The sequence below is a fragment of the Ictalurus punctatus genome, chromosome 10 (genome assembly GCF_001660625.3).
Source record: "Ictalurus punctatus breed USDA103 chromosome 10, Coco_2.0, whole genome shotgun sequence".
NCBI lineage: Eukaryota > Metazoa > Chordata > Actinopteri > Siluriformes > Ictaluridae > Ictalurus > Ictalurus punctatus.
The window spans coordinates 6,110,789-6,138,719 of NC_030425.2; the positions used below are offsets into that span (position 1 = coordinate 6,110,789).

The following is a 27,931-nucleotide window of genomic DNA, read 5'->3' on the forward strand; positions in this document are numbered from 1 at the left end:
GTTTAAATGAGAAGCATTATGTTTGGAGAAATTTAAACACTGCATTCCAGCATAAGAACCTTATCCCATCTGTGAAACATGGTGGTGGTAGTATCGTGGTTTGGGTCTGTTTTGCTGCATCTGGGCCAGGACGACTTGCCATCATTGATGGAACAATGAATTCTGAATTATTCCAGCGATTTCTAAAGGAAAAAGTCAGGACATCCGTCTGTGAACTGAATCTGAAGAGAAAGTGAGTCATGCAGCAAGACAACGACCCTAAACACACGAGTCGTTCTACCAAAGAACGGTTAAAGAAGAATAACGGTAATCTTTTGGAACGGCCAAGTCAACGTCCTGACCTTAATCCAATAGAGATGTTGTGGAAGAACCTGAAGCGAGCGGTTCATGTGAGGAAACCCAGCAACATCCCAGAGTTGAAGCTGTTCTGTACTGAGGAACTAAAACTCCTCCGAGCCGATGTGCAGGACTGATCAACAGTTACCGCAAACGTTTAGTTACAGTCATTACTACACAAGGGGGTCACACCAGATACCGAAAGCAAACGTTCACATACTTTACACTCACAGACATGTCATATTGGATCCTTTCCCTCAAATAAATAAATGACTAACTATAATAGTTTTGTCTCATTTGTTTAATTGGGTTCTCTTTATCCACTTTGAGGACTTGTGTGAAAATCGTGAAATTGTGAAACTTGTGTTTAAATCCTTGCTTAACTAATATACTGTTTTAAATAAATATATATACGAAAGCCATTTGAATGCACATCATCATAATAACATGTCAATAACTCAATTTGCCTTCATAGGGGTAAGCACATGGAGCCTCTCCAAGCTCCCCATATATCCTCCACTCATGCATGATGGCTCTCTGTACTGTCACCCGGGAGCCCATCACCACTAGTTTCTTCTGGGTGGTTCCATACAACGTATGGGCTTGACAGCGCCACCACATGGAGGGTAAGAGAACGTCACACTCGAACATGCCCACTTCGAACTGTTGGGTCGTAGAGTTGATGCCCAGGCACTTGTTGGTGCCTAGGTTGAAGAGGCGATGGCGAGACACCCACTTCCATAGCGAAGCGGCGGTTGGGCGATCACAGCTGGCCAGTGAGATGCCTGAAGAGTTGGCAAAGAGACAGCGCTGCAAAGATATGCTCTCCAGAAGAAATACACCTTTATCTGTGATGAAACACACGCATACAGCAAATCTGGTTATTTTCACAAAGTGTAACACAAGGTTGAGTGAATCTCTAGTAATTTAGTACGTAGATTAGATAGTGGCACTGACATCTCCATGGCCACTTGTTGGAGCCTTCAAAGGACCTGGACAAAAAGGACCAGTTTGTACCTGTGCTAATGTGCAAATTATTGTGATATGAGCGCAACCATCCAGTCAAACGAAAGCAAAACAACCGTTAAAAAAAATCAACTCCGTATCTAATAGACCCGAGAGTGAACTATTCACACGACGGGAAAAGTCTTTCTTTAAGAGTATTCTATGGCCATTTGCATGTTAGATGATGAGATGAGAAGTTGTATTGGCGAATGAGAGCCCATCAAAGGAGGCAGGTATTGCACAGGGCTGATAATATGCCTCACGGACTGAAAGACGGCACCATTAGATCCTATTTCACATCACCGAATATTTCAGAGTTCTCAAATGCATCTGAGGGTGAGGGTCTTTCTTTTGTACATGAAAGTGTAACTGAATACCTAATCTAGTGGCAAAAACACAAAGACACTGCTTCAAATAGGAGCCCTGCATGTAAAGGCCTGGCCAAATGACTAGAGGAAAGCTTCTGATTGAGAGTTTTATAGAGTTCACCGGTAGTCTGGATCTCTGAGACGTGCCCAAAGGTGAAATACTGGGGACTGTTTTTACCTCTGACCACTAAAATTACATTCTTCGCATTCGTGTAATATGAATGGGGTGTGTGTCTGGGGTTGGGCGGGGGGGGGGGGGGGGGGGGGGGGGGTTATTTCAGTGTCTCATACATTCCAAGCCAGCGAACATTCGACGGAGTCATTCGATTCATGTTTACTTTCTCAGAGCGCTCCAGTCTGTGTTTTGGAAGTCTTGGTACGTATACAGTGACTCATCAGAAGTGATATCATGCACATTGCTGGGATTACTCGAAAGGGTAATAGGCTCAGCAGAACATGTCAAGACCTGTTTTGACCACTACATGGACATCTGCCTGGTCCCCATGAGGACATTTTGTTTAAAAAGAAAAAAACTAGTCTTCAAATGTTTCTCAGTTTTTGGTACTGAGGTTAACGTGAGACTTCGGTGTAGCACTGCATTTCAGCTGGAACAATGGAAGGTCCTCACAAGGACAGTAAGCGAAAGGTGTGTTTGTGTGACATTAGCGTTCAGTACTGATCACTCTAACAGTCTGATGGATAATGAGTGGCACACACACTTTGCACTGATGGTTCTTATTTATGTGTATTTGTTTTGGCTCTAGTAGTTTTCTTTCTGTCTAAAAAAAAAAAAAACAACACCCAAACTGGATTGAATGGAACTTTGGAGAGAGAGAGAGACAGAGAGAGATCCAGAGATCCTCCCATACCTCAGCTCGTCCTGTTCGCGTCTCCCATTGAGACTGGACGAGCTCCAGATGTCCACTGAGTCTTTCAGTTCTGAAGGCCAGACTCCAGTGTCCATGCTTACACACTTAATTAATTTAGCTGGCCTTAATCTGATGTGACACCTACGAGGATTTGCTGGAGCAAACTCTGCTTTAACTCTGCAAATATTTGAGTCCTTACAGAAAGCGGTCCAGCATTATGTATATGAATATATATATATATATGAATGACCTGTAACGCAGCACACACTGATAAATGATGTCAAATGAATTATGAAGTTCAAGTTGTTAATGACCTTGTAAACTAGGATGAAGAGCGTTGTAGAGGTCACGTGATCTGCTGCAGCCTATCAGATGGGATCACCATAACCGTGTTTTTAAAAACAGGTTAATGATTCTCACCCATAGCACAGACCTTTATATTAAAGGTTATCTCTGATTAAACTCCATTCAGACATTCGTAGTATTGTTTAATGTGGGTTGTTTCTCCTTACACGAGAAACCCAGTACGGTTTTATTTCTCTAGGCGACACGCACTGGACGTTTTAATGTGTTTTGCAGACCACAGCAAAAAAAAAAAAAAAAAAAAAAAAAAGGGGAAATAAATAAATAAGTTAGAGTGACTAAACAACAATATAACAGAGACTGTAATGTGTTCGCGGGAGCTAGATATAATCAGTAGGTGATATTTTGGTGTCGTTTGAAGAGCAGACTTACTGTGTAGGTCGGAAAGTTGACTTTGCTCCAGAGCTTCATGTTGTGTGCCAGCGGCACGGCCGAAGCTGGTCACAGCAAGCAGCGCTGTACACAAGGCGAAAGCCTCCACTCTAAACAGTGGGCGAAAAGCTAGCACAAGTCCTCGCATTTCCACAGCTGGATGAAGAGCAGAAAGACGAGCTCATTCCTAGCTCTGGACTTCCCACTAAAGTTGAGGTTTTTCCGGGTTTTTCCCCCCTCGGAGTTTTCCACAAGTTTTTGTGGGTTCCCTACGTCAGCGCCTCCACAGGCAGGCAACTGCAGCAGGGCGCTGAAGGTTTCCCCCGCGGGCTCGGACCGCTTCTGGGCGGGTTCCGCTCTGTCACGCGGCCCTGGCTCCCAATGATCCAAACACTTATAAACTTATAAAACACGGTGTAAACTAACCTAACACGGATTGAATGGGTTTAAACACTGTTTAAAATCAATGAGAGTCAAACAAGGAGTTTATTTTTTTTTTTTCATTTTTATATGAATAACTGCAAAGGAGCTTTGCTAGAAAAGAAAAGAAAAAAAGAACAACTTTATTCGACGTTGACAGTTTAACCACAAGGCTCAGCCTCAGTGTAGACAATCATATAAACCACAACACAATGCACACACACACACACACACACACACACACACACACACACTGTAACAATTCTGAAACTGTTGCAGATGAATGATAGTCCGATATGTCCAATGTTTTGACTTGTAGTAGTTAGCATTAGCATATAAGGATTGGAATCCCAGTCAGGAAGACTACAAAAATATCAACACCCTGGATTAAAATGATAACCTAGAGAGACTGTCTGGATTAAAATGATAACCTAGAAAGATTACCTGGATTAAAATGATACCCCAGAGAGACTGCCTGGATTAAAATGATAACCTAGAGAGATTGCTGTGATTAAAATGATACCCTAGAAAGATGACCTGGATTATAATGATACCTCAGAGTGACTGCCTGGATTATAATGATACCCTAGAGAGACTGCCTGGATTAAAATGATAACCCAGAGAGATTACCTGGATTAAAATGATACCCTAGAGAGATTAACTGGATTAAAATGATACCCTAGAGAGATTTCCTGGATTAAAATTATACCCTAGAGAGATTACCTGGATTAAAATGATACCCTAGAGAGACTCCCTAGATTAAAATGATACCCCAGAGTGACTGCCTGGATTAAAATGATACCCCAGAGTGACTGCCTGGATTAAAATTATACCCTAGAGAGATTTCCTGGATTAAAATAATAACCTAGAGAAATTGAGTGGATTAAAATGATACCCCAGAGTGATTGCCTGGATTAAAATGATACCCCAGAGAGACTGTCTGGATTAAAATGATACCCTAGAGTGATTTCCTGGATTAAAATGATAACCTAGAGAGATTTCCTGGATTAAAATGATAACCTAGAGAGATTGCCGGGATTAAAATTATAATCTAGAGAGATTTCCTGGATTAAAATTATACCCTAGAGAGATTTCCTGGATTAAAATGGTACCCTAGAGAGATTACCTGGATTAAAATGATACCCTAGAGAGACTGTCTGGATTAAAATGATACCCCAGAGTGACTGCCTGGATTAAAATGATACCCTAGAGAGCTTAACTAGATTAAAATGATACCCCAGAGAGATTTCCGGGATTAGAATGATACCAAAGAGAGAGTAATTGGATTAAAATGATACCCCAGAAAGATTACCTGGATTAAAAAGATACCCTAGAGAGACTCCCTAGATTAAAATGATACCCCAGAGTGACTGCCTGGATTAAAATGATACCCTAGAGAGATTGCCGGGATTAGAATGATACCAAAGAGAGAGTAATTGGATTAAAATGATACCCCAGAAAGATTACCTGGATTAAAATGATACCCTAGAGAGACTCCCTAGATTAAAATGATACCTCAGAGTGACTGCCTGGATTAAAATGATACCCTAGAGAGATTACCTGGATTAAAATGATACCCTAGAGAGATTGCCGGGATTAGAATGATACCAAAGAGAGATTAACTGGATAAAATGACAGATGATGAGTTACAAAGATGCTTATGTGTGCGAAAAGTAGTTTAATCGCAACATCTAAACCTTAAAACCAAAACAGTAAATGTAAGTAAAACAGTCAGCCCTGCTGAAAATAAACAATAAACACCCTCATAGAATTTGTAATGGTTTTAATGGTTATAATGGGAATGGTAATTGGTTTTAATGGAAACTGTAATGCTCCCTGTGGGTCTTCACGGGTAATTGGTGGCATGTTTTGTCTAGTGGATGCCATTAAGGAGCGGTAATAGTTTGTAATGGTATTTGAAGTGGAAACCATTTGAATTTCTGTAATGGTTTTTATTGTTTTTTTCTTTTGTACTGTTTTTTTCCAGCAGGGAATGTAAGGGTAAGAAGTGTTTTTGTTTTTTCACCTTGTCTACTTCTGTCTTTTGAAAAACCTGTTGAAAAACCTTTTCCAAAAACCTGTGGGGAAAAAAAAAACTATAGAAACCCTCACAGAATTTGTAATGGTTGTAATGGTCATAATGAGAATTATATTGGTTTTAATGGAAACTGTAATGGTCCCTGTGGGTCTCTATTGGTGGCTTGTTGTGTCTAGTGGATACCATTAATGACTAATAATGGTAATGGAAATGATTTTAATGGATACCTGATGGTTTGTAATGGTATTTGTAGTGGAAACCATTCGAATTTCTGTCATGCTTTCTATTGTTTAGGTTTTATTTCAGCAGGAAGGTCAGAACACAAACATGAAATCAGGAAATATTCACTAGCCCATGAAATAACTGTCCAAAAGTATTACTATCGAGCAGTAAAAACGACTGTCAGTAACACATTTTTAAAAGAAAACCAGAAAATGTGCAATTTCAGCTGATCCCACTGAATAATCATCAATAAATTAAAGGACTGTTTCCCCTCTAAATTAATATATACATTGTTTTCTACTTCACTCTTTTTTTTAAATCAAGGTTCAAAACAATTCTGGATTTGCTTTCTTTGATTTTTTTTTTTTTTTTTTTTTAATCATTTAGCAGCAAATATATTAACAATATAAAATATTTCCCACAGCCTGGCTCTGAGAAAACACCACTGAAAAAAAGAAAATGCACTCATATATGCACACACACAGACTCACCATTCCATGAAAAATACTTTACAGTCAGCACATTAAATCAGTTTCGTCAGTCCTTTAGTTTTGTCAACATAGATCATCTCTCTGTCTAACTGTATGTTTATATGCTACATTCTTAAATGTTGATGTTGAGCTCCTGAAAAGAGGGTTCGTGCCCTGCAAAAGGAAAATATAGCAAATGGTAAAGAATACATCATGAAATAATATATATTAGAAATAAGAAATACCGTTAATGTTTTTCAACATTTTTGCTTGAACATAAATTTTTTTTTTTTTTTTTTAAATCCTGAATAACTTACTGATTGCCATTTTGCTTTAGCTCTCTCTGCCTCGAACTTGGCGACCTCTTTTTGGTCGTGGACGTATATGAAAAGCTTCCAAACCACCGCAAGTATGATGCCGATAGTGAGCACGGACATACAAACACCCAGAGCGATCATCGCGATATTTAGAGGCTTGGGACAATCTGCAAGACAATCACACAAGCACATTTATTAACGTATGACCCATATGAGCGTATTATCATCTAACTTTACTGACCATAACGGGCTCATTCTAAATGAACCCATTAGCAGTGGCTCGTCTCGGTGTTTTCTCTGAGTGACTGTGTGAACCTGCTTAGTAATGGCTTTTTCAGTTCGTCCTACAAGAACCATGCACTGCTTTCAATCTGTGTGAATTTACTTGTGCCACATGTCTATTAGTGGACTTATTTAAAAGCTGCATGCCCGGATTTAATTCTGCCTCTTCTTTAAATCGCCTTAGTTTAAAGCAGCTGCCAAATGGTAATGGTAAGGGTAATGACAGGGTGGGGAAATGAGATGAATGGGCTCTTACCAAGCCTGAGATTGTAAACGGTGCTTCCCTTTTCACCGCCCACTAACGTGAAGGAGATCAGACACTCGTTCTCACTACGGAGAGCGCACGTCACTGCGTGGCTCCCGTCAAAGTCTAAAACATGAAAAGAAAGCAATTGTGTGCACGAGTGAGGAATTACAAAAGACATACAGGACTGTGCTCAAGCCTCGCGAGGAAACGCTGTAAAGTAAAGACGACTTGAAAAAGAATGAAATGAAATCTTTCTACTTAAAAGAAAAACACTACAATACGCTGTAAACAATAATAAAGTAAACAAAGTCGATATTTGGTGTGACGACCCTTTGCGTTTTGCTTTTTTTTCTTAAATGTCCCCAATGAGCTGGTATGTTTTACGTGGAGACTTTGACTGTCGCACCTGATTCTTTTTTTTTTTTTTTAATTACTTTTCTGCAGCAAAACCCAGCAGCCTTCATTATGCGTCTGTCTGAAAAGTGCCTCTTACATAATATGTTGCTTTCTTTACTGTCATACAAAATGAAAAATAAATTTAAAAAAAGATTATCTTTGGGAAAAGTAACGTTTGGAAATCTAAGATGTTTTTTTTTATGGACTCAATATTTCTGAATTCATAAAATAAACAACAAAATTTGTACTAAAAAAAAAAAAAAAAAAAAAAAGTAGGATGCCTAAGACTTTTGCACAGTACTGTACATAAGACAGAAAAATCATGCCACAGTCTGTAGGACGCATTTAGACATTATTAACCTCTTGGAGGAAGACTTTACGTCCCACGCTTCAGCATTAACGCACCATTACTAACTAACAAAAAAGTAACTAACACTTGGATTAAATGATGTTTTTATATAATAAACCGAATATGACCCATGTGAACCGAGACCTCAATGAACAGATCTACGGTAGTGAATTTCAGAACTGAGGCAAGCTCCGGTGTGTATACCTGGAGACCAGAGTTCCCCAAAGCTCAGCCTATCAACATTTAGGAACACGCTGTAATTTATGTAAAGAATAAACCCTTGTGATAGGAAAGCCTTCAAGGTCATGCGCTTACCGCCAAGTTGATTATTTCCCAACGAAGTGTTTTATTTGATTTTCTACCACAGCAATTCGCCAACAATTACAATCCTTCATTTATTAATGAGCGACACGTTGTGCTATTTAACCATTTCGCCTACAGTCACATTACAACAGCTAACATCCGCTCCCTCACCAGCCTCTCTCTTTTTCCCACTCTTGAAGCGAAGAAAAGCAAAAACTCTTCTAAAGTCTTCTGTCCTGAAGGCTCCAGTGGCAGGAAAACTGACATTTCAGACTCTTTCTGGAAATTATAAATAAGCATCTCCTTACAGAAGAGTCCTCGTTAAAGAATGTTTTTTTTAAATCCCTTGATTAGACGACGTGGAGCATCCGCTGTGCAGGTCCCTGTATATGAGATGTTGCGACAGAAACTATAACAGATTAGGACGCGCACATTAATATAAACCTATCACCTGAATGACAGCTGACACTACTGTCAGAGCTGCTGGTTTAGAACGTTCATCAACACCTTCTGACCAATCAGATTCAAGAATTCAACAGCGCTGTGGTATGATATTTGCTGATGGATGGAACAAACATTAGGTCTTTAGTTAACATTTAAACAAACGTCAATTAAGACACGTGTTAAGTGATATTGTTGCGTTCGCAAAATTATTATTAATTGATTATTGCTGAGGTTTATCATTTATTCATGTTAACTATTGCAGTATAAAAATAAATAAAGGGAAAATATTATGATGTTAAGGACATTGTGATTACCCTCATTATTATTATTATTATTATTATTATTATTATTCCATAACCTCTTAGAATGTATTTGAAACCTACAGTGAAAGAAATAGGAGCGTTTTGTAGATATATGTTTGAGAATCCTGGATTAATCAGAAAAAAATATATATTGTATATGTCACTCATGATATTTCTGATATATATATAATACAGTTCTCTATTCATACGTCCAGAGAGGTCGTCACAGAAGACTGGCGTTTTGTGTCTCTGCGTTGTATGTCTCAGTTGGAGACTGACACCAGTCTGACACCTCATTTCCTGCCCCAGACTGAGGCCTCTTACAATGGCCTGTCCTTGTCAAGACACTTGATGGGCTTGTAATCACTCAGGCCCAACAATAGCGCTAGTCTACACAATAGTCTGAGTGGCTTGTAGATCTTTGTTGAGTGTCAAAAGGCCTAATCTATAGCGCGTGGGGGTTTTTTTTGTTTGTGTGCGAGACACAGAAAGAGGTCAGAACTCGCAAGATGGTGAGACAACATGTGTGACGACTGCCATACTGTCCAACTGTCCAAGAGTATAACTCTATTAGGGTCAAGTCAGCCATTCCCACGTCCACTCAGGCACAGTGCAGTTTTACTTAGGATTTGTCATGGCTTGTTGCGGGATTGATGGGAAGTTTAGAAAGAATGTCCTACGCAAGTAAGCATTTTAATTATCCTTGTAATGATATGTATGGACAAATGTAAAAAACAAACAAACAAACAAACACCAACTGATTTAGGAGCAGGAATAGATATTAACGTCAAATCAATATGAAAAATAGATCTGCTAATACGAAAGGCGTTGAAATAGTAAAACTGTGTAAATAATTCGTTATAAATGTAAAAATGTTCATACTAGGAACTGTTTTAAGCAAAATGCTGCTGAATGGAGAACATTAAGAGCTTTGGACAAAGTACAAATCTCAGGTTTGCTCTGATTATCATATAAATTGGATCAAAAAAGTTATCCATGACGTGATGTTATAGTATGAACGTTGTTTCGTGAGCGGTTTTTTAACAGCGAATGCTGCGGTCATGTAAATGATGCATATTTAAGACAATGTCCCCTCGCTACACAGTAAGAGACAGCCATGGAGGTGTACACTGACCTGTAGAGTTGGTGACAGTGGTATGAATAGTGTTGCACTTATGGACACACTCTCCTGAGGGTTCATCGGTTTTCAGATAACACTCCACACAAGACCTATGAGAGACCCAGACGTGTATACACACACACGCACGCACACACACACACAGAGTATACACACGTCAGAGGATTTATCTGAAGACAAAGATTGGTTTTGCGTTTGCTGAACCAAGAAACTTCTGGACACTTTTCTCGTAGCCCCTTTCCCCTTCCTTACTCTTAGTGGACTCTTGTCCATTTCTAACTTTTGATCTGAACCGCTGGACTATAAGAACAGGGAAATGAGACACTGATGACCTGTGAGATGCTTTCACCTGGTGTTATATTGAGAACAACTGGGAAAATAGAACATGAGAATGAAATACACACACACACACACACACACGTGCTGTAACGCCCGCTCATAAACACACTCCAACCGGCCACTTTAATAAGAACGTGCACAACTGGCTATCGATCATAAGAGGCAAAAGATACAGCACAAGCGTTTCAGTTAACATTCGCGTCGAACTCATGTGTAAGGAATGAGGAAACGGATCTCAGTGACTTCGACCGTGACATGGGTGTTGGTGCTGGTATATCAGACACGTGCGCCTCGTCTTTTTATCTTCAGCTGTCCGGTGTGGGTGAACCTGTGCCCACTGTGGCCTCACATTCCTGTTTGTCGTTGACAGGTGTGGAACCCACTGTGGTCCTCGGTGGGTGTAGCCCGTCTCCTACAGTGCATCCGTCGACGTGTTGTGAGCTCCGAGATACTTTTCAGCTCACCACGGTTGTAAAGAAAGCTTATACGAGTTAATATCCGGTAAATACAGTTCTAATAAAAGTGATATAAAGTATCAAATGTATAGTATATGTACCTATACATTCACACACGCATAATGACACAAAGACAAACGGCCTATTAAAAACACAGGACAATATATCCGCTTTATATTCTGCAACTCACATATTTCAATTTCATAGAGGGATTTTGTTGCAGCTGAGAATCCCAATTTAGGGCGGGGGGGGGGGGGGGGACTACAAATTTCACGAACATGATATGGCAATAAAACTTTTTTTTAATTCTATGTGTGAGAGAAAGAAAAGGTGAATGTACCTGCTTGCGATACAGACATCTCCACAGGTAGCACACTTCTCACACTTATCCCCTGAAGCGCCGGGAACAGAACACTCGCACTTCCCGCATACACACTTTCCACGTCCGCTGCAGACCGACCCGTCCGCTGACTCACAGGTGTGTGTGCTGGTGCTGCAGTTGCAATACTCGCCTATCCAACCCTCATGACACACACACTCGCCACAGTCACACTCTCCATTACCTGAACACAGACACGTACAAACACAAACACACACACACACACACACACACACATATACACATTATATATATATATATATATATATATATATATATATATATATATATATATATATATATATATATATATATATATATATATATATATATATATATATATATATAAAAACACATGTTCCTTACTTATATATTCATTTACTTATAAGGCCTTTGTTGTCATTGTTTTTTTTTAATTAAATTATACAACAGTTATGTCAAACATTTCTTGATCCAGATTGGAAAGGTGCCAGCATTGCTAACAAGAACATTCTAGCAAGCAGTGAGAAGGGGGAAAAAATTGATCACAAAAAGAAGTAAGAAAACTGCGAGGCAAAAGTAATACGCACTGCTTCAAAATGACCCCAGCCCCACCCTCTTGTTTTCTACTTGCAGGTCAAAGTTCACCTAGATAATGGTGCCACAAAGCAAAAGTAAACACTATTAAATACAGGTGCGTCTTTCACATCCCACGTCCTTTCCCCTTCAGTAAATTGTTGTTTTTTTCATTTCAAGCAGGCGAATTTTATTAATGTTAGGCCTGACTGCTTTTTCACTTTAGCTGAAAAGGCAGAAAAGAATAGTTTTCAGGATGCTCCTGTATCGCTGTACCGAGGGGTTAGACATTGTAAATGCTAAACTGTAGATGCTGGCACCACAGTGTGTTAGGGGCATACATATATCATCAATTCGATGAAATATACATGAAATATGGCCCTGTATGTGCGGAGTCTGCATGTTCTCCGCGTGCTGCGGGGGTTTCCTCCGGGGACTCCGGTTTCCTCCCCCAGTCCAAAGACATGCATGGTAGGCTGATTGGCGTGTCCAAAGTGCTAGGTGTATGAATGTGTATGTGATTGTGTGTCCTGCGATGGAGTGGCACCCCGTCCAGGGTGTACCCCGCCTTGTGCCCTATGCTCCCTGGGATCGGCTCCAGAATCCCCGTGACCCTGAAGGATAAGCGGTTTAGAAAATGGATGGATAGATGGATCTGTCATTTCTCAATAACAGGCCACTTAATCTATATAAATGTCCTAAGGTCGATCAGTGGCATCATTGTGCCAACATTTTTTACCAAAAAATGGAAACGTTCAATTTAATACTCTCCCGGATTTACTGAGACCAAATAACGAGTGCTATTTTGCATGTGCAGTGGGATACATTGTGTGTGCAGTTAGTGGGCCAGTTGCAGGTGATTTTTTTATTTTATTTTTTAAACTGCGTGAAATATGTGACATGCAAAGTACAGTGGTGCTTGAAAGTTTGTGAACCCTTTAGAATCTTCTACAGTATATATCTGCAAAAAACATATATGAAAACATCATCACAAGTCCACAGACGTGTAATACTGGATCATTTTCCTCAAAAAAACAAACGACCGAGTATCATTTTTTTGTCTCATTTGTTTAATTGTCTTCTCTTATTTTATTTATTGATTTATTTTTTTTTTATATCTTGCTTCCCCCCAACAACCTAACTGTGTTCTCTTAATCTACTTTTAGGACTTGTGTGGTGAACTTTTAGATCATATTTATTCAGAAATGAAATCAGGGTTGTTGTTTTTTTTTTGGGGGGGGGGGGGGGGGGGGGGATTTGCCTCTGCTAATTGTTCCTGAGTGTCATGCTGAGACTCCTGGAAGAGTAACTGAAACTAAAATAAAATGTAGATTTAAGTCATTGACATGCATCAAAACGCTGTTCAAAATATAACGTGAATGTAAAATAGAAACAGGCAAAGAGTACAGATTTGAATCAAACATGTAAATGATTTGAAACCAACTTCACATCTGTAATAATAAGCCGCAATTCAATAAGGTCAGTGATTTAATAAAAATTCCCATTATTAAAAACTTCATTATGAAGAAGTAAAGGCTTCTGAATGCATTTTTATTGACACCTCCCGGTATTTTGCACCTTTATATATATATATATATATATATATATATATATATATATATATATATATATATATATATATATACACACACACCCATATAAACTATCATAATGTCTTGTATGAACTAAAGCAATTAATGACTGCTTTTCTAACTTTTAATATTGCATTCAAGGGACAATTAGAACAATAGATAATGGAAAAGTTACTGTGAATTATTACTGGAGAACTTTTTATCGCAACCTGATGGAACTTGAGAGTGATTTCAGCTGATTTCCTACCTCATAAGAAGGGGTATGACTGCACCTAACCCGAACCATCAAAACGCTTTCAAATCCTTACAAATCTGCAGATATATTAAGATGTACCGGGCTTAGTGATGGAGCGAACTCCACTGGACTGATTCCAGAAGCAAAGTTCTTCGGGGATCTCTTAAATATCTCCTTAATGACTCCTAAATGCTGTGCACTCTTTCTGCTGAACTCTCTCTCTCTTGTGAATATACAGACCCTGATAGGTGCGACTGCGTACTCAACACTCTCTGCCTGCCGCACTGGAAATGGCTTGATTTAGAGCTGCGTGGCAGAACTGTGGCGCTGTGACTAACGCGCCCTTGACTCCCTGCATAAAACATTAATGTGGGTGTTACGACCGCATGTAATTACCGGGATGTTTTTGTTTCATTAACATTCCGTAGAGCGCGAGATCGAGTACGATCCTCCCTACACACAGCCGTGTCTTTTTTGTTGTGGCTACTGTTACTGACCTCCACACAGGTTCCCTCTGAATCTGACGCAGGAGAAGTCGTCACACTCGCAGTATTTTCCGTACACGAGACCGAAGCTGGACGGGTAGCACGCGCACTGGCCGCAAAAGCACTCGCCCTGCCCGCTGCACACCTCTGCACTATCATGGGCCCTGTACAGGGTTGTACACACAGTATGACTAATCGTTAAGCGAACGCATGTGGAAAATGGACCGACACGCACTGGTGATGTTTATCAGGTGTAACAGGTTATCGGTGCCCTTTCTCACCTGCAGTCACTGACTTGACCTTTGTCCTCTGCGCACTCACACCTTGGACCTATGAACCCACGGTTACATATACAGGAGCCACACTCCAGAGCCCCTTGTCCTTCACTGCAGTGTGTGCTGTTTAGCTCGATGGACCTCTGGCAATCGCACACACACAGCGATTCCAGCTCCACCTCGAGAGTGTCCTGGAAGCCCACGGGCCGCAGGGAGAAACGATGTGGAGCGTCCAGACAGCTGTCCAGCTCCACCGTCACATTAAAGGCCACCTGAGAGAAGCAAAGCAAACCTTTCCGCACGCTCCCAATATAGCATATAGTGATTCTAATACTTCTTGATCACTCAGGGATCGTCATGGCCTTTTATTTACCCCAATTTGCATTCACTAGTCAAAAGATGCATAAACATTAAACATCTAATTAGTCTAGCATCAAAATAACCGAGGACTCACGATGTCTCCAACTTTGACATTGGTGCAGAGTTTAAGCCCCGGCTGGACCGCATCATCTTGACAGAGAGCTGTGAAAGAGATCTGGAGATTTTCCGTGTCCCCCAGAACCTCCAGCTCAATCTCGGACCTCAGCTCCTTAAAATCGAACACAACAGACAAATCAATTTCCTCAGAGTAGCGATTTAACCGAATCCAAACAAATCATTCGAATTGAATAGAGTATGCGTCCTAAATTAAGATATATATATATATATATATAAAAAACATAACATATACAGATATGAACAGATAGGAGGATTGCCAAGAAGCTTCTGAATAAGTGTGGACCCTGCAGGATGAAAAATTTTAAAAGCCCGTTCGCTTTAATGTAGAGCTTTAAAAGACAGCTTGTGGAAGCTTGTGGAAGGGGTTGCCAGGTTTCATCAAATCGCCCTATCACAACCACAACTCAAAAACTGCACCAAAAGACTTGAGACTAGCCCCGAATGCTTTGTCATAGGAAAAGGTAGACGGGTGTTTCTACTTTTTTATACGTCATTTCATGGGAAACAAGTAAACAGTGGTGTGCATGTGTGATTTGCAATATAAATATGCATACATTATATGGGGAACCTGACTTGTAAACCCTGCTTGTGAAACTTAAACAATAACCAAGTTCATGAAAGACCAAGTTCGTTAACATGACACTAATATGAGATTAAGCACTATTAATTTTTTTTCTACCATATTTCTGTACAAACAAAAAAGGCGTCATCATTATTCAAAGACAATATTCTCTGAAAATCATATGCGCATTATAATAAAATGTCATTTAAAGGACCCAATTTTGACAGCTTTTTAGAAGAATTATACTATTGTGTCCAGCCAACAGTTCTGATTTTCCTGTAATGTAACAAACCTAAAAATCTTCATAAAAAATTCGAAAATTGAATCAAATATTATTAGATGGCTATTGTTGTCAACTGTAAATAGCAGTTTCTTGATTTTGGAAAGACACTGTTGATTTGACACAATCACACAATGTGACCAAACGTCTGCGGACACCTGACCATCACACTCGTGTGCATGCTTAACATCCCATTCCAGATTTAGTCCCACTGCTATAACAGCCTTCACTTTGTTTGCATCCCCACAGCATCACACTGCCACCACCATGCTTGACCTTAATTATGATGTTCTTTTTGTGGGATTCAGTGTTTGGTTTACGCCAGATGTAAGCGGACTCCCGTCTTCCAAACAGTTCCACTTTCGACTCATCAGTCCACAGAACATTCTCCCAAAAGGTTTGAGGATCATCAAGGTGTGTTTTGGCAAAATTCAGTCGAGTCTTAATGTTCTTCTGGGTTAGCAGTGGTTTTCACCTCGTCACTCTTCCACGGATGCCATTTTTGCCCACTGTCTGATAGTGGAGTCATGAACAGTGATCTTTATTGATGCAAGAGAGGCCTGTAGCTCCTTCGATGTTGTCCTTGGCTCTTTTGTGACTTCCTGGATGAGTCGTTACTGTGCTTTTTGAGGAAATTTGAAAGGTCAGCCACTTCTGGGAAGGTTCACTACTGTGCAGAGTTTTTCCATTTGGAGATAACGGCTCTCGCTGTGGTTCTTTGGAGTCCCAGAGCCTTTGAAATAGCTTTGTGACCCTTCCCAGACTGATGTATTTCAACCACCTTCTTCCTCATCATTTCTGGAATTTCTTTCAATTTTACCCAGTGTTACTGGGTAAGACCTTTTAACCAACTTCGTGCTGTTCTATTTAAAAAGTTCTATATAAGTGTTGATGTGATTGAACAGGGTTTGCAGTAATCAGGCCTGGTTGAGTCTAGTCCAGCTGAACCCCGTTATCAATGCAGTTTCATAGATTTGGGGGATTAGTAACTACGGTTGCAAATACATTTTGCTTCAATAAATAACATTATCATTTAAAAACTGTATTTTGTGTTTACTCAGGTTGCCTTTGTTTATCTTAGATTTTGTCTTCATTCGTGAAACAATTTCGCAAGCATCGGCGATGATTCTGTGGAGTCACAGGAGGAAAACATAACAGTAGAAAATATCATATTAAAAATATCACAATATAATATCGACTGTTCTAAAGTCACACTAAGGAGGCGGTATTTGTTCAAACGTTCCCACTTTAGCGGAGACCACCAGTCTCATTTCTGAAGGAGAGCTAGACACACTCTCTTCAATGGGCCCTGCGCGGAAGAGCAGCTCTCCAACGGATTGAGAAGAAGCAAGTGATTAGAGAGCTCTGAGAGAGGAAAGAGGAAGGAGGGAGTGGGGGATGAAGGAACAGAAATGCTAAGATCAAACAACCCAGAGAGGACAAGTGCAAACACGCACTGTGAACGTTAAGACTCAGACTAAAAGAATTAGAAGGGGCCAAAAAAAAAAAAAAAAAAAGAAAGAAAGATGGAAAAAAGCAGTCAGCACCTATATAACGTAAGCAGTACTGCAAAAGATTTTCTCTTTTTCTAGTGTCGAACAGCCCAGATTGAGATCATGAACGCCTTGCTTATTATCTCTGAAGTGCCCTTCACGAGTGCACCCTGGTACCCCGGTACCCCCTGACCTGCTGCAACACAGTTCCAGACAAAGACAAAGAACTACTGTACCTTATACGCAGTCAAGATCAGTTGGAGAATGTTCCGGGAATCGTTTTCCAACACCCCCACTGTTGCACCAGGAATTAGATTTGCATAGTTCTGTTCAAAATGGGGAACAAACAAAAACAAAAACAAACTCCACGTAAAAAAACATCCACAGGATTGTGGAATGCAGAAGGTAGATATAGATATATAGTGGGCACGGGTCCAGAGAGAGAGCTTAGAAAGGGAAACGTTTTGACGTGATCGTGTTCGAGCATGTCCAAGGCGCAACCGAATAAGACATACAATCGCAACATGTATCATATTCTCACTGATACATGGGACTAGCTCAGCCTCTGGCGGAAATGTGTTTATTTATTTATTTATTTATTTTAATCACTGCACTGTGTGCTTTGGAATAAATACACAAACTTGAAAGTCTTGATCTCACCTCATAGGTTTGTCTCAGATTTGTAGTCACTGCGAATATGAGGAGGATGTTGTTTTCCACCAGCTTGTCTATAAGTTGTCCTAAGGTTGGATACTCCTAAACATGACAGAGAAAGAAAATCATGCACAAATCACAAGTAAACGTTCTGTATATTACTGCGTTTATCATCATCAACAACTTTTCACATGGACAGTAGAGCTGTAGGCTTCACCTTACCAAGTGACCTGCCATGGAATACTCATTGTTGCTGTCTAGGTGGCACTGTCCGTCGTTAGGGATGACGATGCCGGCCATTTTGCTGTCCATCCCGAAATGAGAGTCCGCGTCGCTGACAAAGACCAGCAAGCGCATGGAATCGTTCCGCCACCCGATCTTATCCTACAGAGGATATTTTGTATCAGACACAAAATAGAGTCCTTAGAGAAGAACAACGGTCCAGTGCATCTAGTGCATGTGTGGGATCGATAAAAAAAATAAATAAATAAAAGCCTCACCCCACACACCGCTGCCTGCATGATGGCATCGAAGCCGCACTCTGGAATGTCATTGTTTGCGGAGATGTGCTGTTCAGAAATGATCTTATTGAACTGGTCTGTGCTGCCTGTTAATGGAAGGACGTGTCTGTATCCGAACGTGGGCGAGCAAACGTGCTCTACGTTCCTGGGGGACAAAATATCGTCATGTAATGAAATATTCTCCTTTATATCTTCGTCAGGGTGAATCTAGCGATCGAGGTGTTTCCCGCAAAACACGGTTACTACGTATCGTCAAAAAAAAAAATAAAAAAAATAAATCAGTCACTCAACTTAATGAGCATTTAATAAGCTGTGTATTAAGGGAGGATTACCAGCAGGGGTTTGCCAGCTTCTCTGGAGTAATTTCAATGTAGGGCAGAACCGGCTTCTCTACAAACGAACCAAATCCCAGTCGGAAATTACTGGTGAGACTAGCCATTTCTTTGGAAAGAGTCGACCCCAGGTCTCTGATCATCTGCAGATCGTCGTACATCGAAGCTGAGAGGTCCATAAGGTAATACATATCTACTGGATAGTCTTCTGATTGTTGTACTTTTACTTGAAAGGTCACTTGGGTTCCTGGTGTAGAAACGGAGAAACAGAAACTTCAGATTCTTTACCACGTAGGACGTTCGGGGAAAATGACTCGATTTAAGAGAGCTGTTATACGCCTCCTGCCAAAGCACGATATATAACAGGGGTGTCCAATCTAATCCAGAAAAGGCCGGTGTGGGTGCAGGTTTTCATTCCAACCAATCAGAAGCCACACAACAGTTGGAATCAGGTGTGGCTCCGGCTTGCCTGGAATGAAAACCTGCTCCGACACCGACCCTTTCTGGATAAGACTGGATACCACTGATTATATAATGATCTTAAATGTCTGTGTCCAGGCATTTTCTAAATATACAGCATTCGTTATATAAAACGATAAGAACAGACCTCCTGTTAGTTTCTAGAGGAAGTAATTGTAATATGTGCTATGTAAAGAAAGACAGCCAAACCCAATTGAGTCTATTTTTATAAATAGGACACAGGGATGTTTCCAAATCCCTCTCGTGTATATTCATAGAGAGCGGCATGGTGAAGGGTGACTGGTTTGATCCGGAACTTGTGTTTTTGACTGCGTGGGTTTCCTCCCACCTCAGAAAAACATGTATGTAGGTGGATTGGCTATGCTGAACCACCGGTAGGAATGAATGATTGCACATGGTGCCCTGTGATGTGGATTCCCGCCTTGCGCCCGGTGCTGCTGGGATATACAGTACTGCGACCCTGGATAAAGCTGTTTCTGAAGCACGCATGAACGTACTACATTTTTAATAGGGAACGATGTACTTTTTGCCACGTTCAGTCGTTTTTCTTGGGATTTTCTAAAAACTCTGATGGAACGGTTTCTTACGACGTATGTATTATTTGAATGGTTCCGATCTGCGTACTATACATCGCACCTGGACGCAGTTTGAGCGCCATCCTCTGTGGTGTTATGTAGGACACGTTATCGGGGTCCGCACTTTTCCCTAACGGCCCGTCAGCCAGCAGCTCCACGGTGTTCACTGGGAACTGCATGAACTCTTGCGGACATCCCTGTAGAAGAAGTTCCTCGCGCGTACCGCAGCGCTCGCTCACCGCTAAAGAATCTGTGAAATTCTGTTGAGAAGAAGAAGAAGAGGAAAAAAAAAAAAAAAAAAAAAGTTACGTGATTGCCAGATGCGTTGCTGCACAAACACCGGTTCAGTTGAATCGATGTTCAGTTACAAACGTTTGGAAGCTGCTATCTACTGAAACCGAATCGTTTAACTCTTCACCACTGGACTCTATATTTTCACTCTGGCTCCTCTGTAGGTTTTGGGGTTAATTTGATAGACTCTAGGAATCAAGCTACACCATCACTCTATTTGTGAATGAACCCCATGCGTTTCTAAATAACATCCTGCCGTGTCTTTGCTTCGGCGCAAACTTTATTAATTTGATCACAAAGTACTCCCGATATAGAACTAACGCAACTTGGTAGCCTACGTACACCTTCATCTCACGCATGAACTTGAAATATCAATGGGCGACATCTTAAACGATCTTAAATGTAATGACATTAACATGACCAGGATTATTACACACCTTTTACTACTGATTTTGCAGTTACATTACTTTCGTAAACAGTTGCATGATAGAGTGGAGAGCCGACAGTTTACAGATAACCGTTTTGACTGGTTTCTTCCATCTAATGCTTATTCTAGTCAGTGTGCAGTGTCCTGTGGGGATATATTGTATGTTTTTGCGCTCAATTCACACTCTGGTGTACGTAGTCTTGTGTACCGTTCTATATCACTATATAACCAAATGTTCGTGGATACATGACCACCACAGCCACGTGTGCTTTTTGAACATCCCATTCCAGATTTAGTCCTGCCTTCACTGTTATAATAACCTCCGGTCTTCTGGGAAGGTTTTCCACTAGATTTTAGACCGTGACTGTGGGGATTTCTGCTCGTTCAGCTACAAGAGCATTGGGCGAGGAGGACTGGGACTGGGACTGACTGCAGTCGGTTTTCCAATTCATCGCAAAGGTGTTCAGTGGGGTTGAGGTCAGGGCTCTGTGCCAGCCATTCGAGTTGTTCCAAACCATGTCTTCATAGACCTTGCTATGTGCAGAAAAGCATTGTCATGCTGGAACATGTCTGGGCCTCTTAGTTCAAGAGAAGGGGAACTGTAATGCTATACAGCGGATATAAAAAGTCTACACACCCTTGTTAAAAATGGCGGGTTTTTGTGATGTAAATGTTTTCAATTTTACTCATCGGAATTAACCAATCACATCATGATAAATACTAATTAGTGTACACCTGCCACCAATTAAAGTGACGGATCACCCTCAAATAAAGTACAGCTGTTCAAATAGGATTTTCCTGACATCTTCTTGGTAACGTCCAACTGGAAAATCCATGGACCGTAAAGAGCTTACAAAGCACATCTTCATTGTTGGAAAATATCGATCAGGAGTAAACACTGTAAAGATAAATATGGCACAACAGTGACATTACTAAGAACAGACCGACCGTCTATGATTGATGAAGATGAGGAGAAAACTGGTCTGGGAGGCTGCCAAGAGGCCTACAGCAACATTAACAGAATTGCAGCAATTTCTGCTAAGTACTGGTTGCTTCCTACGTGCGACAACAATCTCCCGAATTCTAAACCGGGCTAAAGTTTAAAAACAAAACAAAAAAACAACAACCATCATACAATCTCCCAAAACCATAGGAATAATGTGTTATGGTTTAATGAGATCAAAGTTGAACTTTTTGGCAATGAAGCCAAAAGATGTTTGGCACAAAAAAAAGCAACACACAGCGAAGCATGGTGGTGGCAGTATCATACTTTGGGACTGCTTTTCTTCAGCTGGAGCTGGGGTTTAATCAGGGTGGAGGGAAAAACCAATAGCTCCAAATACCAGTCAATATTGGCATCATACTTGATACATCATAGTGGCTGTTTTTCTTAAACCTTCTACTAAAAACACTTAAGATGCACAGTAAAATCCCTAGTGCTGACTTAACACCCAGAGTATTTATATGAGTCCAGTGAACTTATATAAACACTACAGGGTGTGAATTCAACACTGTGGGTGTTAAATCAAGACTGGTGATTTTGCCGGGTGAAAAGGAATTTCACCTTTCAGCACGACAACGACTCGAAGCACACGTCCAAATCAACAATGCAATGGCTTCACCAAAACAAGTTCAAGGTTTGGGAATTTCCCAGCCAGATCTAAATCCAATCGATAATCTGTGGGGGGACCTGAAGACGGCTGTGCACAGGAGCTGCCCAGCCGATGTGACAGACATTTTTCATGCTTTTGCGAGGAATAATGGCAAAATATTGTTACGTCAAGATACGCAAACCGACCGACTCTTACCCACACGTGCACGCGTGTACTGTACGCCTACAACAGCCAGGTTATCGTACACGAATCTTACTGTTTTTCGCCTAATTAATCGGTTCAAACTTCACAACAAAGGTAGAATTCTGACATGATTTATCTTGGTTTCATCCCCCCCCAAAAAAAACTGCCATTTTAACAAGGGTGTGTAGACTTTTTATATATCCACTTGTATGTGTTGCACCATGTTCCTGAACAAACCAGATTTCATTCCAGAGTTATACTGAGGAAAGACTTTTGACTTAACCCAAAATGGATGTACAAAAAGCAAATGGTATGACACTTCACCGAGGAAGTTTATTTTTGTATGTATGTATGTATGTATGTATGTATGTATGTATGTATGTGTTGATTTGTTTACTTGTTTATTTCTTTAAAACTCAAAGGGGTGGCATCCCACTTAAATCGATGATGCTATTCCTCTTAAATACCCCTGAACTCGGTTGACCTTTAGAGATAGTTGTAAACAGAGTGTACTGAGGTGCGCGCGCGTACCTGTAGAGAGCACCACGCGCACTGCGGCCCCAGCTGCACGCACTCGCCACACGTCCGCGCGCCTTCCGCCCCACAGCTGCCTGAACACAAAAGTGTCACAAACACGAAACTGTGGCACTGCGGTTCATTTCTGGCCCGAAACTCGACTTTCTCTACGAAGACTGTTAAATAAACCTTTACGGTGCGCGGGGTACCAATCCGGAAATTCATCTGGACACAAACAGGCTGGGATAATAAACAAACAAACACTTTTCCTGGGCCGAATCCAACGTTTCATTCTTCACCTCAGATAACGACTTGAATTATATTTCAGGTATCACCCTCGGGTGTTTACATGGCCACTTGAGTAATCTGGAATCGACCGGAATCAGATAATAATCTCCTACACACTTTACAGGATTCTTTTAGCTAACAGCGTGTTCATTCAGGACTGTTCATTTATCTGTGTGCTCTGGCACGCGCTGTCTGTGACACCAAAACACTAGCAATAATAATAATAATAATAATAATCATAATCATAATAATGAAGTACATTACACGCTTTGTAGGCTTTTCAACGCGTGAAAACATCCAAACAACTTTACTTAAATGTATAAATGTGTGACTTTACAGTTCATCAAGCAGGGTAAAGTGTCTTACCTTCTACCGTGCTAAGCCAGTAGGGAAGAAAAAGGCTCAGTAAAACAATCCCCATTAGTCCTCAAGGTTGCTGTATGGGTGAGAAATGATGATGAGCCGAGTTCATGGCGTTTTGTGAGGGAAAGAACCAGGTAATAGGTGACGCTGGAACACTCAGGTACTTGTGTCTCACCTGGAGGGAAGTGTAAAGTGGGCAGGCTCTGTTACCTGGCCGAGTTTCAAGCAGCACTTCCGCCCAGGTGAGAGAGGAAGAGATACTCGAGCTGCGCATGAATTTATTATTTATTTATTTATTTATTTATTTATTTAGCCCGAGTATCTTACATGATGAAGATTAAGGATATTACATCAAATCTGTCATTGTTTATTTAAAACAAAAGACGGTTATATAATAAAACAATCATCTGTAATAATAGTATAACTATATGATGATGATGATTATGAGTGTTCTGTGGTTGTTGGAGGTGGTGTTGCTGTTATTATGATTGTTGTAGTCGGTGGTGTTGGTGGTGGTGTGGGTGGTGTCACTCGTATTATTTTACTGTTGTTATTGTAGTCGGTGGTGTTGATGGTGGTGTGGGTGGTGTTACTGTTATTATTTTACTGTTGTTGTTATTGTTGTAGTCGGTGGTGTTGATGGTGGTGTGGGTGGTGTCACTCGTATTATTTTACTGTTGTTGTTATTGTTGTAGTCGGTGGTGTTGATGGTGGTGTGGGTGGTGTCACTCGTATTATTTTACTGTTGTTGTTATTGTTGTAGTCGGTGGTGTTGATGGTGGTGTGGGTGGTGTCACTCGTATTATTTTACTGTTGTTGTTATTGTTGTAGTCGGTGGTGTTGATGGTGGAGTGGTGTTACTTTTATTATTTTAGTGTTGTTATTGTTGTAGTCGGGGGTGTTGGTGGTGTGGGTGGTGTTACTGTTATCATTTTACTTCTGTTGTTATTGTTGTTGTCGGTGGTGCTGATGGTGGGGGTGGTGTTACTGTTATTATTTTACTGTTGTTGTCTGTGGTGTTGATGGTGGGGGTGGTGTTACTGTTATTATTTTACTTCTGTTGTTATTGTTGTTGTCGGTGGTGCTGATGGTGGGGGTGGTGTTACTGTTATTATTTTACTGTTGTTGTTGTCGGTGGTGCTGATGGTGGGGGTGGTGTTACTGTTATTATTTTACTGTTGTTGTTGTCGGTGGTGTCGGTGGTGGGGGTGTTACTGTTAATAATAACAGTACTTTTACTGTTGTTGTTGCTGTTATTATTACTGTTGTTATTGTTGTTGCCGTTGTTGGTAGTGGTGGTGGTATTGCTGTTATTATTATTACTGGTATTGTTGTTGGTGGTTGTGGTTGGTGTTGCTGTTATTATTGTTATTATTATTATTATCGCTGTTCTTATTACTGTTACTGTTGTTATTGTTGTTGCTGTTGTTGGTAGTGGTGGTGGGGGTGATCTTGCTGTTGCTGTTGCTATTAATTATCCATTTATTGTGCGTGTTGAATATTGTTATTACATCTTTAAAAAATTTTACCCTACAAAATCATTTGTGAAAAAAACCACCTAAATAAATAAAAATTTGTCCATGTTTACAGTAGCCTGTTCATCACACTGTTATTAAATTAACATAAAGTGCATCAACATCATAATGGAACAGATAACAACAACAACAACAACAATAATAATAATAATCATGATAATAACAACGTGTTGGTTTTTTGTTATACAGACTTATCTAATACACTACTGTTGCTAGCTCGCTGCTCATGAAAAACAAAGGACTTTTTTTTAAGCGTACGGGACATTCAGCTGTAACAGGCGGGTAGACCGGGAATTTACGTGTGGGAATCCTACACACATTCTCACTTCTTTAACTTCAACAGCTCAAAACCTCGGAATTGACTGTGGGTTCCACCTAACGTTATGACCTATAAATATGTTATATGCCACAGATATATATCTGAGAAGTTTTCCATCAAAATATTGCATGAAAGTATAAAAAAAAAAAAAGAAGAAATATATAAAGCTGAAAAGATGGGTTTGTTTGGAACTTTTTTGATTGCTTAAAAGTTCTTAAAATATCTCAGAATCACAGAATTGACAGATCATTTCCGAGGCCTCGAACTAGCTATTCGACCTCTGACATTTAAAAAAAAAAAAAAAAAAAAACCTAAAATTTTTCCAGTCTGGCTTACTGATATTTATTGGTGTATATATGTGTATATACACATTTCAAAATCACTGTAACCCATTTGTTTACCATCTTTATTGTAGTACTTGTCTCAGCTAATATATCAAAGAGTGATGTGTAAAGGCTGATGTAATATGTAATATGTTCATGTTCACCTGCAGCACTGCTATTAGTTAAGGTTAATTGTGGCTGCAAACAGATGTTTTACACACAGGTGTAGCCCAGGTGAACCCCAGGCAATGAACTTCAAAACTCCTACCTTAGAGCTTTACCAATCTCAGGACTACTTATCTATTATCAGTCGATATTTATTAGAAAGCCATTCTCCATAATCATGAATACTCATCAGTCCGGGATTTGTTTTACATCCCACCAGCTCACATCTGTGTGTACCTGTGTACACATCTGTATACATGTTCGTTCGTACCGAGAGCAGGCTGTCCTGTTGCCTGACAGACCTAATCAGCTTTAACAGCTTTAAAGTGTTTCAATCTTTAGAACTGCATCACGAACATGTCAAACGGTTTAGTACGACCGAAGCTGGTGGAGGTTATAGACGTACGGATGATACCCGCGATGTACCCGGGAAAGCATATTTGGATGTAATTTATCGCAAATGATGCAACATTACCAATATTTGCTGGAGGGGCTTTCGTCTAGCTGATTAAGACACATTCCATTCTGCATGCATGCGAACAGGTGTGTGTGTGTGTGTGCGGGTGTGTGTTACTGTGAGCCACACCTGGCCGAGCAGCCGTGAGTCAGAGTGCTCGTCTGAGACTAAGCGCCGGTCGAATAAAGATAAAAACAACTTTAATGTTTAACACGGTGAACTCATGAAATTTGATAGGAGGTCATTGTTGTCATAATTCGAACGAATGACAGAAACTTTAATGATTAACATTATAAGAAGGAAAGAAAAAAAACACACACACACACCAGGTGTAAAGACTGCCCGAGCCATCCTGGACCGACTGATACATCTGATACATCATTGTGTGCGTGTCTATGACTAAGACAAGAAAAATACATACTAGGAAAAGAAATACGCCACTTGTGGCATCCTAAAGCAGCCAGATTGCTCGTATTTAAGAACTTCTTTCATTTCTCCTCTCTTCTTCCATCTCCCCTCCCCTCCTTTCGTCTCCTCTCCACCCCATACCTCACTCCTTTCTTCTCTCCACGCTGGACGAGCTCATATGAACTCAGTCGAACGAATACGTACGAACACATCCCGACCTGGACCTCGAATTCAATTCGGTCAATTCTGTCAAACGTACTGATTGTTTATGCAAAAAGTAATGCAGTGTCATTATCGGTCTGATCGTTACGTACCTCTAGGAGCCTCTTCGGCTACCATAGTGTCCAGGCTGCCAACTGGATCCGTGATTACGCACTGAAAACAGAGAAATGAGAAGCCGTCACGTGCAGCGTGTGAAATCCTTTCAGCAAACAGTATGTGTCGGAGTAACACTAAACTTGGAGTATCAGAGCAGCTTTATGGAGCATGACGCCTCTGTCTCTCTCTCTCTCTCTCTCTCTCTCTCTCTCTCCTACTCACAAGAATGAACACAATCCACAGACATAAATGACAGCAGCAACTGTCTATCTACATTCACTCACACATTCATAAGCTACTTTCATTATAGAGAGAGGGAGGTCGTTGGAATGACAGCCCATATATATGTGTGTGTGTGTGTGTGTGTGTGTGTGTGTGTGTGTGTGTGTGTGTGTGTGTGTGTGTAAAACCATGTCTTTCTCATGGAACATAGACTGGTGGTTTATTCTGTCTGTGTTAAAGTGGAACTGATTCTAATGGAACGTAACTGTCAGGTGTTTTTTTAAACCAATGTCTGGTCTCTTATGGTTAAAGTGCGTGTGTGTGTGTGTGTGTGTGCGTGCGTGTGTGTGTAGTTTCAGTTGCGAGCTCTCGACCGATTCCTTTGACATTGACTGTTCAGGACTGACAGCGACAGTGGATGAAATGTAACATAAGGATGAGACAGAGAGACAGGCAAGGACGAAACGGAAGTAGAGAGAAAGAGGAAAAAGGGCCTGGCGAACGAGAGAACAGGATGAGTTCACGTACTGTGATTTTCTGCCATGACACCCA

At 40.6% G+C, this 27,931-nt stretch overlaps 2 protein-coding genes across 7 annotated transcripts in view; both read right to left on the reverse strand.

Moving 5' to 3' along the window:
* Nucleotides 1-3,673, reverse strand: part of pla2r1 (phospholipase A2 receptor 1) — a 28,039-nt gene extending 24,366 nt beyond the window's left edge. The window contains exons 1-2 of one of the 3 annotated variants that reach the window (XM_047158191.2): nt 3,314-3,673; nt 804-1,184 (exon numbers count right to left, since the gene is read on the reverse strand). In XM_047158191.2, the coding sequence (XP_047014147.2) occupies nt 804-1,184; nt 3,314-3,461 (529 nt within the window). In that variant the 5' untranslated portion in view covers nt 3,462-3,673. The remainder of the gene's footprint in view (nt 1-803; nt 1,185-3,313) is intronic. The other 2 variants (XM_053683241.1, XM_047158190.2) reach the window with 2 other exon arrangements.
* Nucleotides 3,674-6,340: 2,667 nt separating this feature from the next.
* Nucleotides 6,341-27,326, reverse strand: itgb6 (integrin, beta 6). 4 transcript variants are annotated; one of them, XM_017477656.3, is made up of 17 exons: nt 27,154-27,326; nt 23,636-23,705; nt 22,997-23,076; nt 20,013-20,211; nt 18,897-19,143; nt 18,544-18,709; nt 18,266-18,427; nt 18,050-18,145; nt 17,626-17,715; nt 15,011-15,145; nt 14,563-14,828; nt 14,294-14,445; nt 11,376-11,598; nt 10,239-10,333; nt 7,319-7,432; nt 6,781-6,947; nt 6,341-6,637 (listed from the first exon to the last, which is right to left on the reverse strand). In XM_017477656.3, the coding sequence occupies exons 2-17, from the start codon at nt 23,688-23,690 to the stop codon at nt 6,548-6,550; spliced, it is 2,337 nt and encodes a 778-aa protein (XP_017333145.1). In that variant the 5' UTR covers nt 23,691-23,705; nt 27,154-27,326; the 3' UTR covers nt 6,341-6,547. The 4 variants fall into 4 exon arrangements, with proteins under 4 accessions (XP_017333145.1, XP_017333144.1, XP_017333146.1 ...); XM_017477655.3 differs by lacking the exon at nt 27,154-27,326 and having other exon boundaries at nt 23,636-23,824; XM_017477657.3 differs by lacking the exons at nt 7,319-7,432; nt 27,154-27,326 and having other exon boundaries at nt 23,636-23,826.
* Between the last annotated feature and the right edge of the window lie 605 nt (nt 27,327-27,931).